We start from the raw sequence: 19,301 nt of genomic DNA, 5'->3' as shown, positions 1-19,301 counted from the left end.
CCGGGGTATCCGCAGAGGTGAGAATAGCAATGGCCTCGTTACTGCGGGGCCAGGCAAGGCGACGGGGAGCAGCAGGAGCCCCATGTCTAACAGCAGGCGCGTCTGTTTTAATCTCTGGTGACAAAGTCTGCACCCTGAGCATCCCCCGCTGCGGTCAGCTGTGCCGCTGGGGCCAAGGCACAGCACTTACCCCTGCGGATGGCGCAAAGATGCTGAAAGTTTGCTGCGTAGGGACTGTCAAGATAAAAGCAGCAGCATAAAAATAAAAGGCCTGGCTTTTGGGCATGCGTAAGCTAAGGGCTCAGCCCATCTTTCTCGCACAGATTCCCTGATTGCCGACATTGAACAAAAAAAATTATTTTTAACAAGTCTGCAGAAGAATTCCTCTCTCTGCTTCAACAAGTGAAAAATCCAGCGTACCCCCAGCCAGGTGGGACAGAGACAGCTCCTGTCTGGAGGCTATAACGAACGCAGCGGATGCACAGAAGGCGTCTCCCCGCCGGCCCGCAGCCACAGCTGTGCAGCTGACACAGTGCCGTGCATCACACCCGGGCAAGCGACCGCCTCTTCGCAGGTGGCTCTTTGCTCCCTCCGCGTAGCGAGGCAGGGTCGGACTGAGAAACGTCCCTCTCCCCACCTTCCTTTCTTCATATCTACAGCACCTGGGGACCTAAGACTGCAAGCTGCAGTGAGCCAGCACGCAGCTAAGTCATTACTTACAAGTGCCAGATTTGCATCAGCTGCTTAGTTATCCAAGGTCACTGAACCCCAAACTATGGGCGCTTGGCAAAGCGCAGCCCGTTAACAGCAGAGCCCCGGTTCAAGCTGCTGACAACATATTCTATTGTGTTTCTATTTATGGCAGCAGTTCAGTAGACCAAATTACTTCTGCATATTAAGATGAAGCGATATTAAAATTAGTCAAAGCACGGCATGGTTGCACCGGGCCGCTTATTCTGCTGGGTAATTAGCTCCTGTGGCAGAGAGACGAAGTCCGCTGGGTGTGGAGTGTGGAATGGAGAAGAGTGCCCCCATCTTACCCTCCTGTTCAGCGTCGGTGCAGAAAGGAGGCACCTGCCGTTCGTGAAGCCTGTGGCAAGACAGACCCTGCTTTCTGATGGGGCAGAAGCAAAATCCAGTGATGCTCATGCCTCAGTTTGGTTAAAACAGATCAGATCGGTCTCTGTGCTCTGCTGGATTCAAATAAATCAAGAGGTTCAGCGTAAATCTCCACATTCTGTTATTGATGATTTTTGCTTGCTGAAACGGACTTTGAAATTCTCCCAGATGCCGCCTCCTCTTAATTTAATGTAGGCACAGTTAATACTTCTCCTGCCCAAGGTTGTTTTACAGGTTAAGCTCTGTTCTCGGGAGGATTCCTAGGTTTTCCTGCCATGCCACTGGCTATGTGACCTGAATCCAAACGCGGTTTTGAATGGAAGTTTGCAATGTCTATAAAATGCCTGCCTTCTTGTGCCCGGCTGGGATCAGCAGAGGCTCCAAGCTCAGACCAGCACAACCCATCCCAGCTCCCTGGATGGGCGCTCCCTCTGCCCCGCCGGAGAGCAGCCCCGTGCAGCAGGACGAGCGGCGCTGAGCTGGGGGCTAGCTGTCTCTCTCCACCCACCTACTCAGGTCTACATTTCTTATCTTTCTCCTTGCCAAATAAACAAAAAAAAGCGCCGTCCCTGGCTCACTGAGCCCTGGCATTACTGGGGACGCCGCAGAGCACGGTGCTTACCCTCCAAGGCCAACACCAGCGACCTTCAGAAGGTCAGCATCCCCCCGCCAACCTCTCTGCCTCACTGAGCAGCACCGCGCACACGGAGCAGCATGTGGAGCCTGTCTCTCTCCTCTCCCCGCCAGCTAGCATGGATGGAGCAAAATGCACTTGGATTTTAAATAACGATTAATCTAGGTGACCTGCTGTCTAATGTAGCTGTTGTCCCACAAGGTGCGGGAAGAAGGAGGTGCAATTTATATTGAGATCTACAACATGCTGCTGCCAGTCTCGGTGGGGATCAGTGGGAAGTAAATGGATACCAGTCAAGCTGCTTGAGTCTTTCCCAGGAAAGCACACAAGGTTTTTCATGGCTTTTCATTGCTCTCGCTGTGCATACTTTATTTCTAGCCTTTAAGACAAGCTCAGCCTCTCATCAATACTACATCCATAGCAGCTTAAATGCTTTCACAGCTACACTTTCCTTTCTCAGCTGTCAGAGGCTGTAAAAGCCTCTGGGAGAGGTAAATCGGCCGGTGTCCCCTCGCGCCCGGACCACGGAGCCAGGCTGTCACCCTGAGGAAGGGCTGCAGTAGTTAAAGCAGTTCTAGAGGCCCCATTTCAATCTCATACTATATCATATTGATTCTTTTCATGTCATCGGAGCTACTGCTGATTTATACCCGTGCTCGTAAGTGAGATAACAAGCAGGCTTTAATCGCCAGAATCACCGTTATACCAGCTGTAACTGCCTGAGACCAAGAAATGATGGGGGATGTCATTGTTTCCTGCCGAAGATTCAGATATTTATATCCCAGGGGAGCTTGCCTGGTGTGGGGGGAGCAGTGATGTTCAGCTGTGGTTCCCACCAGGCCCATTTCTTGGCTGGGGCTGGAGAATTCAGGAATCAGTATCAGGCCAACACAGACGCAGAGCTCCTCCTTCAGCCCTTGGTTCAAACCTGTTGCACTTTCCAAAAGAGGTGTAAATTGACACCCTGACCACTTTCTCACACAGGTTGCCACGGCACATCCTGTCAAAGCTTCCAGCCCCAGCTTCGAAGCTCAGCGTGGCAGGGACATACGCCCCAAGGGCAGACGTATGATGAGAGCCATGTATTTCTCTGCCCAGCCTGAACTGGGGCCTCTCTAGCGATAGGGTTGTCGGTGTAACTTCATCGTCTTAAATGAAACTGCCCCCAGCATTACTGGAGGTGTGTGTGGTCCCCATCCTTGGGGATATTCATAACTGGGCTGGACAAGTCCCTGAGCAACTCTGCACTGAGCAGGGCCTTGGACTGGACACGTCCAAAGATGGTTCATATAGGCTACCTATCGGCCCTTTAAATGAGAAACACTGAGCTGGAAATGTAACAACAAATCCTCTCTGTAACTGTCCAGTATGTCCCTCTTGTGATCAGATTGCAAGTAACGCAAGAACCGCTTTTCTTACATTGTGTCACAGAGTCCTCGCTTGACGTAGAGAGCCAGGCATTGTCTACTTCCAGATTTGCAGACTTCCAGGTGTTTGACAATGCAGAGGTCTAACAGAATGGCATAGGTTTAGTAGCCTACATGCACATGTACAGCGTAACGATTGCAGATCTAGAATCCACTACCAGGCACTGGAGAAAACTCAACGAAGATCAAACCAAAGAAAACACTCAAAGCATCCCATTATCCGTGTCTACCTACTTGCTTGCCGATGACCTACGCAGCACGGCAGAGCTAGCCCTGTGCTATCCCTGGGATCTCTCTGGGGAAGCCAAGGAGGGGAAGGAGGCCAGGACCATGCCACAACCACAGCTTAATGCACGCAGCGATTTCTTGTGCCAAGGAGCTCCTCCAAGCTGAGGCCAAGATGCCTCCAGGAGCTCAGGAGAACTGGGACGAGGTAGATAGCATGTGGTGTAAAGGGCACCTGGGTCTTGAAGAGTGCACGGGGACACCATAGCCTGGAGGTAGACGGTTTCAGCACAAGGAGCCTGGCTCAGAGGCGAAGTAAATCATCCTCCCTTACACAACTGCATTCCACAGCTTCACGCTCCCAGACCCTCATGTCATGGGCAGCCTGACCAGCCCGACACAGCCGGTGGCTCTGTGCCATCAGGTGTAGGAGGCAACACCTCAGGTTCTGCTTCAGCATTGGGTCTCCTTTGAAAATGCTCAGAAAATACTTGGACTTGCAGGAAGTCAGACCTCCCCCCGCCACGCTTTTGGGACTTTTCCACAGACTTTGAGTCCGGGAATCTGTCATCATTTGGGCTTTCACGTGCCTGCTGTTTTTTGTCAAGGAAGGGAGGGCTGGGCTTTGGCAAGTGTGGCCAAGTCCTCATTTAATCTCCCTGCTCAGGATAGTAACAGCTGGGACTTCAAGAAACAAAAATGTATAGCACCAAACTTGCAAGAGAAAAAAAAAAAACAACAACAACAAAATATCTGAGCTGGAAATACTGCTGTTAGGACAGTGATAGCACAGAATTTAGTAAAAGAAAATGAGGTACGCCTCACTGAGAAATTTCCCCTACTTATGGGATTATGAACCGTTACAGAGTCATAATGCTGGAAGAGGGCTTGTGGCTTTGGACATTTAAAACAAAGCTGGGCAGAGTGCAAGAGAATATCCTGGAGGAAGCAGACCTGCACCAGCAGGAAGACAGATGGGATATTACTGCCCTAATATTTTCCATCTCTAATTTCCAGAGCTGCATGAAATATTCATAATGGCAGTGCTGCCATGCTCTACCCTTAACGCTCCAGCCTGCTACCACCAGGCAATCTTTCTGCCACGCTTCAGATCATATTCTGTGCTAATAAACTCGCCAATGAATCAATCAAACCCTGTTATGAGGTTAATCCTTTGATCATTATTAGGACTAGAGATTTGTCGCAGTACGTTACAAAAAGTCACAGCATAGTCACGAAAAAGAACTGAGGGACATTTATAAAGTATATACATTAAAACAATAATAATCAAAAGCCACGGGTCACGTTATTGCAAACAAAATAGCTTTTTTCCTTTGCAAAACTTACTTTCTACAGTAACCAAGCAGGTTCAGCAGCGCAGGCAGGGAACATGGCGGGGACCCACGATCACCCCATAACTGCCAGGGAACAATGACCTGCTGGGCCCTCCCATGCATGTTCAGCGAGAAGTTAAGCAGCTGACTTCCCCCCGTCCTGAAGCCTAGGTCGGGAATTTAATCAAACTCCTGGGCAGGTATAGAAAACCTTCAGGTGTGGAGGGACATAAGTGTCTAGAAGAGAGGAGGGAGCGAGGGGCCCTGGGCTGCTACCATCAATCCTCTTCCAGACCAATAGCAGCAACAACAACAAATTCAGGTGTTTCTGCTCTAGATCAAAACCCAGGTGTGGCCTCAATCCTTGTGTGTCTGCCCACCACCTCACCAGCCCACACGAGCTCCTTGCAGGGAATGGTCAGTACAGCCCACAGCCACCATCCTACGTGTCCCGTGGAATATCTTCAACGCATAGACTCCATAAGCGGGTTTTTTAATTACCTTGGTTTTAGTATTCCTTAGGAATGCTAGGTTGAAACTGTCTTAGAGCCACCCCCAAATCTTATTTTCTTTGTGACTGAGACTGAAATTCTCGCAGCATCTTCAGAGAGAAGGAACTGTTGGACTTACACTGGGGTCAGGAGCAAAAACACCACTAAGAGCCATCCTGGTTGCCAGGCTGATCTTCAGCTAGAGATTGAATGAAAGTCTTCCACGCTGTCAGTAAGAAAACTGCGGTCTCTCCTAGACTATCTATTTGTCCCTAATCGAGGCTTTACCCCCACGGGGATATGTATAAATGTCCCTCATCAGCCTCTCCTCTGTGAGCAACCTCCTGTGCCCACCATGATCACTTGGATCCAACCCGAGTGAGATCTGAACTACCAGATTTGTATTTACAGAGAGTCAATTACCCATCTAACTGCGAGCATATGCGTGCCACTTAAGATGAAGAGGTACTTCATCAGTTCCATTTTTGCATGTGTAAATTAGCAGTAATAATATATTCACCTATCTCACGAGGCCGCTGTGCAGATTAAAGCATTAATGTTTGTACAGCACTTGGAGGGCCTCCAATGGGAAATTCTGTAGATGTGCAAAATATTGAGTTTTGTCTGTGATAAATTTATTATTAGCTTAATAATATTCCACTCTTATTATGAAAAGCATAATCATCTTGAGATTTTCCTGCTTGCCACCTGAAAGCAGACAAGGTATCTGGTCTGGAGATGCATTTTTCTCCCTCTAATTTCTTCCCAGTGTTCGTACATACCCAAGTGCGGCAAGAATTATGAGGAGTCCATGTCGCTGGTGAACGTCGTGATGGAAAACTTCAGAAAGTACCAACGCTTCTCCTGCTTCTACGACCCCGAAGGCGTTCAGAAGAACGTGATATTAACCAAACTGTACAGCTCCAATGTGCTGTTCCACTCGCTCTTCTGGCCCACCTGCATGATGATCGGCGGGGTCGCCATCGTCGCCATGGTAAAGCTGACTCAATATCTTTCCCTCCTCTGTGAGAGACTCCAAAGGATCAACAGATAAAAAACAAAAACTTCTCTGAGATTCAATTACAGCGAAAATACTGTTTTCTCATTCTTCACCAAAGAACCTTAAGTTTGTAACGTGCAAGTCTGTTATAAGTTCCTTACTATATTCTTATGAGTAGAGCAATAATGCAAAAGCTGTTCTATATGCAAACATGATGTAATTATTATGCAGACAACTGAAAAAAACCCACTGTTTTGTCTTGACCGTCTATATAATCTTGTTTTAGGCTGAGAGTAGTACTTCTTTCTTTTCTGCAGCCAAAACAGGGCTCGGTGTGACCGTTTGCCAAGCTTATTCAAGTGCCATCTCAGTGTAGAGGATTCTGGGGGAGGCTCACGCTGGGCAAAGGGCAGCCAGCCACTAGCGCACCACTGAGGTCTCACGTCTGGCTCGGTCCAGTCGATGGATTTGTGGCTTTGCTTTTTTATTATCAGCTGCCGAGGGGGGGGGGGAACGCATTGATAGGTTTTTTTTTTTTTATGGCAAGATGGCACAAAAAAGGATGTATTTTGAGGCCAGGATAAGCATACAGTATTTTCAGCCTAAGTAGGACTTGGTGATGCTTTGTGTTTGCTCCCCCAGTTCAGAAGTAAATTTCACCCTGTGGTGTTTAAGGTCTTTTGGAAAACCCTTTGGAGTTTTATTTTATTTAGTGCTATAATTTCCTTCTGTCTTATCAACATCATCTTTGTCACTTGCAGAAGCTGTAGCCAAAAAAACCACAAAAATCACCTTGTTCCATTTTCTATTCTAGTCTGAGCCCAATCGATGGAGATGGGACCAGAACACCTTATATAAAGGTTTATTATTCATTTGTCTTGTATTTGCTACCATATCACTGTAAAGAAAAAAAAAATAACATAATCAGCTATTTTTTCATTTTTTACTTCCAACTATTTTAGATTTTTTTACTTGATATATATACAGATATATATAAAAAGAAAAAGCTATATTATATCTAGTTGTGTATTGGAACTTGATTATGGGGTTTTTTTCCTTTGTTTTTACCAACTGAAAAGCGAACAGTGTAACTCATGTATTTACAACCTTCATCCTTGGGTAACACAGAGGAGCAGCACTGCAGGACCTTATCCAATAGTCATGGTGATGTTTCAGTCAAAGGTCACTGTTGCTGTGACATCGGAATTGACAAAAATCTCATCCAATTCTATGGCTCTATTAACTGAATAATTGTCGTAATACATCTGGAAATCTCTCCTGGCCTTAACTCAGTGTGCAATGCTGGCTGATGCGAATTATGATTTAAAAGGCCCAGGTGCAATGATTTATTGGAAAGACTGAGATTCTGGCTAAGTCCTACCTGTCAAATATTTACCATGGGGACCTTGCCAGTATCATTTCATGCACACTATAGTCACGATTTCTGCATAATTTATTTTTATTCCCCTGTAGAAAGCATTCTTTCTTATGTTATGTTATGTTATGAACATGTCTCAGTTTCTCACTTTGCACCCAGCCTGAAGGACAAATGCGAGGCAGCTCCTGCGAGCACCCTGCGAACTCACTGTCCAATAATTCCAAGAAATCATTTACAGGCCTATTCAAACCAAGAAACTAACTTTTTTCCCCCCAAATAAGACTGCAAAGCAAGCGTTCTGCCTAGTTCATCTATATATAAGTACCTTTCTGCGATGTAGCATTAAAAATTTCAAGATGTTACAAAACTTTACAAGTCATGCGAGTGTAACGTGAGCTGTAAAAAAAATGAGTTCTCAACAGTGAAAATGAACCTGCAATCTTGTAATCAGTAGTATAATTTTCCTTAGGTAAATAAATTCTTGGAGGGTGGGGGTATAATCAGGGCTCCAAAAACATGTAATAAAAATATGAAATTAAATCCTCCAGATTTCAATATCTCCTGCCTTCAGATCTGGCTTGTTTCATCAGAGTTTTCTTTGTAGCTTCTCTTACCAAGAAATGAAGAGTGCTGAGGCAACAGGGAATTCATAGAGGTTTATTTGCAAAAATGTAGTTTTCCTCAATTCCTGGGATTTGCAGAAACCATCATCGGTGGATCTGGGCGCAGCCAGTGGGACTGGAGCCGCAAAGTCTTTGGTGGACCGAGAGCAACCTTTATTCGACCGCCCGTCCGCCAGCAGAAAGCGCGACAGCGCAGGGGCCAGAGTGGCTGGGGGTCAGAGACGGGGGCCGGGCCCCGCCATGCAGGGACACGGGTGCTCCTCGCCCGGTGCCCGTGACGCCAGGCGCTCCAGGCTACAGCTGCTCGTCGTCGTCACAAAACCTTATTCTGCAGGTTTTGCCAAGAACGGAGGTACTGGGCGAGGCCCCAGAGCCACACAGCCGAGGCGGCTTCTTGACCCATTTCTAGACAGCCCGGGTGGCTCCTGGGGTGCACCCTCACCCTTAACAACGTCGCTTTCCCTCCAAGCAGAGAGGTTTGATCCGTGGCCGGCGTTGCCGCCCTCATGGGTGTCCTCCGTCCATCCGGCTGCCATCAGCCCCCTCGCCAATGCCAGAGGCAGGACCGTGCTGCCGACCGCAACTCTCAGAGACGGCGCGCGGCGCCGCTAGCGGAGAGCTCCCGTAGCTTTTCCACACCGCTACTGACAGCGACGTCGGCCTCTTACGTGGCGATTTACGTGGCCTGCGATAAAAGCGCTCTTTGGTTGTGCGGGTGACATTTTCAGCACCTGTATTTGTGCGGTTTGGTGCTGGTGACAGGAAGGCTGACCGTCCTGACATTTACACATCAAATGCTGCTTTCAACATGTCGCACCATAAACATTTCGCCGGCGCTCCTGTGAGTGAAATATCTTGACACCGTTGCAGTCTGTAATCATTTTGTTGACGTTAACAGAGATCTGTGGGATAGCAAAACGACTTGAGTAATTGGATGGAGTGAGGTAAAACAATAATTTTGAGGGGAATTATCCGTCTGATCACTGGCACCGTTAACCCCCTACTGAAGCGTTAGCACTGCAAACACCATTTTGACATCTCCTGCTGCCCCCAAAAAAGAGGTTGTGTTTCAGAGGGGATATTACCCTGTTCTATTTTTTCCTCTGCTTCCATTTTAATAGTACATGTATCCCCTGCAAAAGGAACTGATGTTCCTGCAGGCGGCTCAAATGAGCGAGAAATCCACGGTAGCGAAATTCAGCGCTCAGGCAAATCCACCGCGTGTCTGAGACGGGTCTTGACTCTTCCCAGCACAAATATTTCACCTCTTGACGTCCCAGCTGGGCATTCGGGACAGCAGGTAACAACCAGTCCTGCAAAACCCCTGAATGCAAAAGTGCGGTATGGAAACGGCGGTGCAGCGTTCCAAGGCATCATAAGCCCGTGAGAGGCACCCTTGTGGGATTTAAAGCATGCGTAAGTTTTCCAGGTGCCAAATTCACATGGCCTTTTAATAGTTGTTATTTTCTTAATTAGATCACGTCAGATCTTATTTCTGTTCCGGAACGGCTAAATCTGAAGCTGAAGTGTGAACATCCCTGCTGTAATGCTCTCAAACTCGGCACCTTGCAGCAGGCTTACTAAATGTCACCAGCTAGGACAAGGGAGGGCTTATTTTGGTTTAGCTTTTCTGAGATGTCACTTCACCTCACAAAAGGTACCCAGGGTGCTCGTGTACCCAGCGCCGGTGCGAGCCTGAGGTGGACGCAGAAAGGAGTCGGGGCTGGGGAACCACGGGAGCCGGCACACCTCGAGAAGGCACATGCAGTAATTTCAAAGCCAAGGGGCAAAAAGGGAATGAAGGTCCCAAGGCAAGGCTGGGGAAGGTGCCGGCTTCGCATCCGCATCTCCACCCTTGTCACCAGCCACAGAGGAGTTCAGTGGAAGCAGCTGCTGAGAAAGTACTGTCTGGGGCAAGCCTGGTCCGAGCAGACTCTTGCCCTTGTCTGACTATGAAAGCTCTGACCTGACAGCGATACAACCATACTAGTGTAACTTCTAAAGGGAACGGCAATTTCAAGGTAATACCACCATGAAAATTGGCCAGCTGACTTCCCTTCTCACACAGTCATGCCCTTATTAACACAGCGGCAGCCGTTCAAGTGGACTGAACCAGTATCTTGGCAGCAATACAAATTTTTCATAGACCCGATGTCTAAGCACAGTAGCATCAGCTCTCCAATAGCCACCATCTATCAAAGGTGAGGTTTTTTTCCCCCAAACTTTTCAGCTCCACTGAACCCTCGTCACTTCCCAGCCCTTGATTTTGCAGGAGGAACAACCCAGGTTTGTGGTGTTCCCAAACACCTCACAGCTGGGCACAAACTTTGCCAAATTGTTTTTTGTTGGGCAGAAAAGTGAAAAGCTGGGGTAAATATATATAATTTTGTTTCAGTGTTTTCAAAACAACATGTTTCAATTGTTTAGCTTGAATCAATGTTGCCTTTTGAAACCCAGGGGCAGGGATAGGTTTTTTTTTTTATTAGGAAAGCTTGAAAAAAATAAATGTTATAGCTCCTCTGATGTGAAACAAAACTATCAGAAATGGCTCAGTTCACCGAACATTTTGAACATTTTATTTTTTTGGGGGGATGACCAGCAACACATTTCCTTTCTTCCGTTTTTCTGAGCCAGCAGCCAAGCGCAGAATCGGTCACGCAGACGTAACCACCGAGCTCCGGCCAGGCTGGGGCAGTCGCCTCAGGCAGCATCGCTGACCATTGCCGTGAGTAAAGCAAAGCACGGCGCCTACCTCAAAGAGCATAACGGGTACTAAATCAGGAGGCACCAGGAAGGGGGAGCGGAGCATTTATCCACTGTCACGACCTGTGTGGGGCAGCGGCCCCCGGACACCAGCTCCCCTCCCGCATGCAGGCGCCCCCGCAGAAGCTGCTGCTGCTCCAGGGAGCAGCTCGTGTGCACGTCCTCTGGGCATCTTAAACCAAACCAGCTTAATATTTGTCACACGAACTGGAGCGGCCGGGCCACGCGATTCGGGTGTCCGAGCGGTTGCGCGTTAGGGAGGACCCCGCAGGCAGAGCCCAGGGCCGGCACAGCGCTTGGCCCGTTGGGAGCTGGCTCTCCCTGGCTGCGTCCTCCCTTATGTTTTGAGAAATCACAGCGAAGCAGGAGGGGTGGATGCCTCCATCCACGGGCCGCTCCCCTGACAAGCCCTTTTTTGGCCCCGACCTGTGATTGCTGAATGTAAACCAAACCCCATTTCACACAAAGGACTTCTTTGCCCTTCTGAAGTGATCTAAAAAAAAAAAAATTGGAAATGCTGCCAGGTGAATTCACACCAGGCTTTTTTAAATGAATCAAATTTCTCCAAACACTGAAAAATGCATTAACATTAGCAGAACAGTCCATACAAGCCTGTCTACTTTTTATAGTTCTCCATTTTCATACAGGGAGCTGGTAAGTGAGTATATATTTTTAACTGAACTACATTTATTCAGGTGACAATTTACGTATTTCATTGCCTACTGATTTTACTGTAATATAGAGGGTAAGAGATGCTCATTCTCAAATGCTCTGCAAACTCAATATATCCCGAAATACTGAAGCGTGGCCATTTCCAGGCAGAAGAGCATCAAATGGCTCATAAAAAAGATGAGCAGAGATGGGGAATAGACTTTCTCGTCCAAAACACAGAAAAGGTTTGTTTACTTTGGAAGTTCAAGAAAAACAGGTGAGAAGTAGAAGCGTCTCCAGAAGGAGTCAGGCAGGTCAGATTCAGGGGAGCGGATATGTGCACCCCCTCTGGCGCAGCGCAGCAGGATCAGCCCCTGCTATAGGTCGCAAAAAAAAATAAAGCGATGACTATTTTTTCCAGGAGTGTCCTCCATTTCTAATGCATTACAGGGAAAAACGTTAGGAAACTGCTGAAACACTCTTTGTGCCACTCAGTTCACACCACGCTAGCTTCATTTTCAAATACAACATTTTCTAATACACCATTTTGTTCCAAAAGTTAAGCTCATTTGGTTTGGAAGAAAATACACAGATAAAATTTGAACCTGAAATGGAGCGATCTGCCACTATCCAACAAGCTCTTTATATTGACCCAACTTTTTCTTTTTTTTTCAGATTTTTCAGTTTGCAGAAAATTTTGAAAACTTCCATTTCTCATCCCGTATGCAGGATAGGAAAAAACCAACTAAAAATGTTGTGGAACTGAAAACATCCTTCCCACACAACTCAGGGTAAAATGTCCAAGAAAGCGTCTCCTAGGGTAGACTTTGTAATACATCATGTGATAATGTACATGAAGGTGGGCGGTTTCATCATCATGTCTCTCCTTAAAGTCTCCAACCGGGCTATTCTTTTGCATAACCACAATTATTATTCTGTATTTAATTATAAAAGCACTTTTTAATACCCCAGCCACCCGCACACTTAACTCCAGGTCACAAGCAAAGGATCTCCTGTACCAGAGGCTGCTGGGCAGCTCCAGACCCCAAAATCAAGTAGGCAAGAAGGAAGAGTGCTTTGAAACCCTTCCACATGGAAGACACTTAAGGTTTTAATCACCGTGCACATAAGCTCTGTTATATTCATCACAGATTAAGTAGGAAGCAAAGTGTGATGACTAAGCAGCAACACCTTAATCACTCCCCTCACAAGCAAGAGTTCAAGGCCATTAATACAGCAAGACAGCTGAACAATACAACAGGAGCTTGCCTAAACTGCAGAAGGCTGCAAAACCCAACACAGAGGGAGTCCTGGTGTAATTAGTTGCCTCTTCCTCTGCACCACTTTACCATATGCTTAAAGATGGGTGGGAAAGCAAGTTAGTACCAGCGGCAGCATATTTCCCACCGTATTTCCCACCACCAGCCGCTCTCTTCCCTCCCTGGCACGTGCTAGCTCCCACCCCTGCACAGGGGAGGTGATGGGACTCAGCCTCCAAGTATTAGACATTCTCTCCCACCCAACAGCAAACACGGGCCAGGCAATCTGTCCCAGAGCGTGCTAGTCTGTAGCACGTAAACTGCCATGGGAAGTGCTTCTGTTAAACCGCCTCCAGGAAAGAGGGGGAAAGCAGGTAGGGAAAGCAACAACTAGCAAACATGAATAAATGAGACATTCTGGTATGCTCAGGAGTAACAAGGATCATCTCCTTCCACGCGGGGGTTTCCCAGGGCGTGAGTTGATGGGGGGCCTCGCTCTGCACGGGCAGCACCAGGGGTTGCAGTAGCTGGGACACACCAGACACAACCCTCGGTCCAGCGACCGCCGCCTCTCCTGCCGACAGAGCTGGCCCTGAAGGGTGGCCCAAAGGCAAGTCCGAGGCCACAAAACTCTCATGCAGGTGGCATGCCCTGTTTGGAAATAACACCCAGGGTTTCATTTCATGGGTGCAACGTGTGGCCCTTCACAAATCTCTGCTTCCCAAGGAGTAGCTGCTTATTAGTCCCACTGAGCCAGATGCTAGAAGTTTTGCATATTCGGTAGCAAACCCAAAAAGAACCAAAGAAATATTTCCGAAGAAAGAGAATATCCAGTCTGGACATCTTACCCTGGTCCACTGAGATCAGCAGCCAAACCTCTGCTGATTTCAAATAAATCAGGATTCAAGAGCAGCCCAATGAGTGAATGAACGTGGAAAGCAAGTACTTCCTCCAGCAGTGAAGCTGTCCCCACTTGCGCTCTCTGTGGGTGCTCACTGCCTGCATTCGCTCATACCTGGGCTGGGACAGCATCGTTAACTTCCCAGCCACCTTCATGTCAAAGGGGTTCATGTCAGGCAAACCTAAAAAAAACGTTGCCGAACATCGCAATGGAAACATCTCCAGCGCGACACTACTGACCCAAAGGGTCCACATTCCCCAAAGTCACCGGTGATTTTTTTACTCCTCTGTTTATCAGAGACAAGAAGTTGAAGACAGACCTTCTCCTCTGCAGCACAGAGCGGACACACGGATCAGCCACCTTCGAGACGCGCTGCATTACTGAGCACTGAGATTTTCAGCTCCTTTGGGGCTGAATATTCAGCTGCTCAGGTCCCCTCATGGTACATCCCCACGGTGATCACCAGAAGCACCATGACTAACTGGCAGACCTGGGTGCTGGGCAGTGGGTGAGGAGGGACTGCAAATGCTGAGAAACCCACATGGAGGGCAGAAAAACGCTGGGCTGGGCTCTGGGGACAGCAGCACCCCGTGGCATTGGGGAAGGACACGCCAGCACCTGGTAGGCAAGTGCCCCGAGTACAGGCCTTGTCGAACGAATGGGAGCCGAGTCAGAAGCTGTGATGGAGTTGGCTGTGAGTGGAGAATTTGATCAATCTCATTTAAAAAGATTAATCTTCTGCTCCACCACACTACATTCTTCACTCAACTCAAAGCATCCTATGGAGGACACCAGGCAAAGCTGTCTAGGAGGCTTTCCCCATGCTAAGGAGCATCAAAATTAGAACTGGCATTAGAGGGAATTGAGATCCTCTCCTGTCAAAACCAGGGCCTTACATGATACCTCCAACCAGCAGGTTGATCCTAAGCCAGGAGCAAGGGAGTGCAGCCCACGTCTCAGAGGGGCACAGGGGAGCCTGGGCAGCTTCGAGTGTCCCTGCCCCGACAGCGAGCGGTGCCTGCTCTGGAACCCCTGCAGGTCTGCGCGCAGGAACCTGGAGGCACTCCCTGCTCCCGGTTTTCTGGTGTCCTGACATTAGCTCTGTGCTGCCGAGCAGTCACCTTAAGGAGGAAAAACATCTGCAGTCCCAGGTTTCTGCTGCCGTCTCTGGCAGTCCTTCATCTCGAGCCAATAACATTCTGTCTGCAAATAGCAAATTAATGATCTAGGAAATTTGTTGTTCCCTCATACCCTTTCAGAGTCCCCTCCCGCTCCTTCTGGCCTTTCTCCAGGTGACGACTTGGTCACGCTGGTCTACACATGCAGGAAAGCAGGAGAAGCAAAGTCAAAACGCCATCCATCTCCCATCATCAGAACCTCGTAAACTGGATCCTACCCAAATTAAGCCGCTTTGGCAAGGTGGCCTTGGTGTCACCAGCCCTTTGACTTCGGTGCTGGCCATCACCACCAGCAGCTTGCTGTGGACCCACCACCACAGATGACTCCAGGGTCCCCAAAAAGGAGCACAAGGAAGGAGCATCCAGGGCCCTCCCATGCAGTCATTGGCCACTAGCCCTTCTGCTGGGCTGAACCACATCCCGGCCCCCAAACCCTGCTGCCTCATGCCTGAGATAACCCCCAAAGCTCTCGCACCTCCTGCCAAGACCAGGACAGGAGGTGGCAGCCTGCCCTGGGCATGCCATCGGGTACGTGGCACCGAGCAAGCCCCAAACAGCTGCTTCATGCCTTCTGTGTCTGCAGTGCAGGGATCTCGGTGGCGACCTTTATCCCTCCCATGCAGCAGTTTGCAGGAGCTGCCTAGAGCAGGGCAATGCTAAGGTCACAAGCCATCCCGCCCACTGCAGAGGCTGTGCATGCACACCCGCGGGCAGGCTCGTCCTCTTCCCCGTTATGTGACTGGAAATACGCACCTCTGTCCTTCCCTTGGGTCGCCTCAGCTATTTAACAAGCTAGCCTGCCAATTACTTCCAGCCTTGGATAAAAATCTCCTGCCCCAATCCTGTTAAATTATGTAGAACAAGATTATAATTACATCCTTTAAAAAAAACAAAACCAAACTCTACACTTAAAAGAACATTATTCAGGCTGTAAAAGCAAGCACTCAAAAGTTATAAAATGCCAGAAATAGAGCTGCCTGAATAGCCTCCATGCAGCGCTGCTTGTATATACGCATTATGATACAGGCTCTAACCATACAGCGATATATCCATAGCACCCCGGCCCTGCCCCAGACGAATGATATTTACTTAATGAGTCGTTCTTCAAAGTCTTTTTTAACGCTCGTTGTTCCGTGTGTGCCCTCAATGCCTTATTGCACCGGTGCCGAATGCTGCTCCGCCAGCAGAGCTGTTTGGCTCTTTCTCCAGGGCACAAAGCCGCTCCCTCCAGAGATAGCCTGCGACCCCCGAGCAGCCCAGCTCAGGGATGGGCACCAGCTGACACTCAGATTAAGCTGTATTTCCGTGGCAGAGCATCATGCAAAGTTAGCTACGAGGCTGTGATACCCAGGGGAGGGTCACGGCCAAGGTATCATACATCAGAGCTAGGATGGAAGAGGCAGACATGTCTCATGTCCTTCAGAGGACACTGGTGTGACACCTGTGAGGGTGGTGAGGATCAAGTTAAAGGAGGCTGATGGAGAGCCTTCCTTTCCCAAAAGTCCTGCCTATCCTTTTCCTACTTGTATTGGGTTTGCGTGGCAAGGTTTTGGTAGTGGCAGGGCTACAGGGGTGGCTGTGAGCAGCTGACAAAACCTTCCCCCATGTCCCACAGAGCCAGTGCCAGTGGCTCCAAGAGGAGCCCAGCGCTGGCCAAGGCCGTGCCCGTCAGCGACAGGGGTAGTGCCTCTGGGGTAACACAAAAAACCTGTGCAACAGCAACTTCAGCTGGAGAGAGGAGTGAGAATATGAGAGAGAAACAGCCCTGCAGACACCAAGGTTAGGGAAGAAGGCAGGGAGGACCAGAGATTCCCCCGCAGCCCGTGGTGAAGTCCATGGTGAGGCAGATACCCCCCGCGGCCCGTGGGGATTAGCGGTGGGGCAGATACCCCCCCCCGCGGCCCGTGGACCCACGCTGGAGCAGTTCATGGAGGACTGTCTCCCGTGGGAGGGACCCCACGCCGGAGCAGGGGAAGGGTGTGAGGAGTCCTTCCCCAGAGGAGGAAGGAGTGGCAGAGGGAAAGTGTGAAGAACTGACCCCAACCCCCACTGCCCGTCCCCCTGCGCTGCTGAGGGGGAGGCAGAGAAATCAGGAGTGAAGTTAAGCCTGGGAAGAAGGGAGGGGTGGGGGGGAAAGTCTTTTAAGATTTGGTTCTATTTCTCACTATCCTACTCTGATTTGATTGGCAATAAATTAAGCTGATTTCCCCAAGTCGAGTCTGTTTTGCCTGTGCCAGTAACTGCTCAGTGATCTCTCCCTGTCCTTATCTCGACCCAGGAGCTTTTTGCTGTATTTCTTCTCCCCTGCCCAGCTGAGGAGGGGAGTGATGGAGCAGCTCTGGGGGGCACCTGGTGCCCAGCCAGGGTCAACCCACAGCACTGCTCAACTCCGCAAAGCATCAGTGAAACTGCCAGGCTGGTGCAAGGCAAGCACTGGGCTCGGCCCAAGCAGGTCAGCTCAGTGCCAAAATCAACCTGAAGGAAACATTTTGACAGCTCCAGATTGATTGATTTCAGACATTTGTGACCCTGGGAAGCAAGGCCAGTTTACCTTTAGTTTTTAACTCCCTAGTGTTAAAACCCTAGGAAAGCGCTGCAGGACAGAAGCCCCATCAGCCCCCTCCAGTGCCCTGCACCGGGGTTGAATTTACCCCTTGGCTCTGCCAGCAGAGCAGCATCACCAAACCACCCACAGCAGCCAAAGGGGTCCCCAGTGAAGGGCCACATACGCTGACACCCCAGCTCTCCCCAGAAAGGTCTGCTGACTTGTTTCAAGGTGGAGCAGATAGACAAGAATGAGACCAGCAAACAGACTTTCCCTGAAACCCCTATCTCTGGCCCTTCCCCAAATGAAATAAAGATCTATTGACATAGAAACTGTGTCAAAATCTATTTGACACTGCTCCTCCAGTTCATCCTGGCCTTACCCGCATGCCAGGCCAAAGATCAGGGCGTTTGTCCACGTGAAAAAGGGGGAACTGGTCAAAACCAGCCATCAGCCCCACAGAGTGAGCCCTGTTCCCTCACAGAGGATTCTTCCCAGAAACCCCCCCCAGTGAGCCACGAGTGTCCACCTGGATTTACCATCAGCTGCCAACCAGCAGCAGCCACGGTGCACATCACCTCATTCCAGCAAAATGTGGTGAAACGTGATAAGGCAAAGCAACAGCCAGGAAGAAATGAAGCAAAACTAATTGATTTACCTGGATTGTTTCAAAACTTTTTCTCTCCTGGTAACTACAGCTTCACAGATGGCGGAGGCAGTGTAACAGACTCTTTTCTCACTGGTTCTGGTTTTCAGTGTCTCCACCTTTTTTTTTTTTTTTTTTAAGATTTGGTTTGAATCTAGCAGAGTTCCTCCTCAGTGACTCCAGGGTATCTCCAGCAAATGAAATATAAAGAATTAATGCAATCTCAGTGCATAACACATTTGCACTGTGTGGCATCTCCTATTTCTTGGGAAGCAAATAAGCATCTGCGAGTTGCAAAACATTAAGCTTTTTTGAACTGAAAAATAATGATGAATTAAATTTGCTTTCTCAATATTACATGGCTCTGTGGAAAATGAGACAGTCTAAGCTCGCTAAGACGGGGACGGTGTAGTGGTTCAAGACTTTCATAGAATCACAGCATCAGAATCATTTAGGTTGGAAAATACCTCTAAGATCACCAAGTCTAACCGTTAATTTAGCAAAGTCCACCACTAAGCCACATCCCTAAGCACCACCTCTACATGACTTTTAAATACCTCCAGGGAGGTATTTAAACCACTTCCCTGGGCAGCCCGTTCCAATGCTCAACAACTCTCAGTGAAGAAATTTTTCCTAAATCTAAACCTCCTCTGAGCATGCATTTCATGTTTTTAGAGGGAAAAACCAAGAAGGTGAACCCTTTCTGTAAGATAGAGCCCTAGACAGTTAAGCAAGCAGGATTCATTCCTTTGCTTAATAACAAACTTTGGACGTACAGAAAAGTTGGGTATTTTTATTGCATTCTTAAAGGTGATTTTTTCAGATCTGTGCTTCAGCAGTTGAAATTGAAAAAATGAATAGACATCCTTATTTTCACCTAAAGGGTCATAGTAAGCGAGGTTACATCGAGCTGGTGGCCAGTCACTAGCGGGGTTCCGCAGGGATCCATCTTAGGGCCAGTACCCTTTCGTGTCTTCATAAACGACTCGGATGCAGGACTGGAAGGAACACTAAGTTTGCAGATGACACAAAACTGGGAGGAGCTGTTGGTGCTCCCGAGGGCAGGGAGGCCGCAGAGCTGGGCAGTCACCAACAGTGTGGAGTTTAACAAGGGCAAGTGCCAGGTT

General features: G+C 48.8%; 1 protein-coding gene across 5 annotated transcripts in view; it reads left to right on the top strand.

The window, feature by feature from the left end:
- KCNMB2 (potassium calcium-activated channel subfamily M regulatory beta subunit 2) overlaps positions 1–6,384 on the top strand; it is a 151,272-nt gene extending 144,888 nt beyond the window's left edge. For all 5 annotated transcript variants that reach the window (XM_075098437.1, XM_075098441.1, XM_075098438.1 and 2 more), the window contains one exon: positions 6,000–6,384. In XM_075098437.1, coding sequence (XP_074954538.1) covers positions 6,000–6,284 — 285 coding nt within the window. In that variant the 3' untranslated portion in view covers positions 6,285–6,384. The remainder of the gene's footprint in view (positions 1–5,999) is intronic.
- Positions 6,385–19,301: the final 12,917 nt, after the last annotated feature.

The sequence above is a fragment of the Phalacrocorax aristotelis genome, chromosome 7, assembly GCF_949628215.1.
Source record: "Phalacrocorax aristotelis chromosome 7, bGulAri2.1, whole genome shotgun sequence".
NCBI classification, from domain to species: Eukaryota; Metazoa; Chordata; class Aves; order Suliformes; family Phalacrocoracidae; genus Phalacrocorax; species Phalacrocorax aristotelis.
The sequence above is the reverse complement of the archived record's forward strand: the minus strand, read 5'-3'. Positions and strand labels throughout refer to the sequence as shown.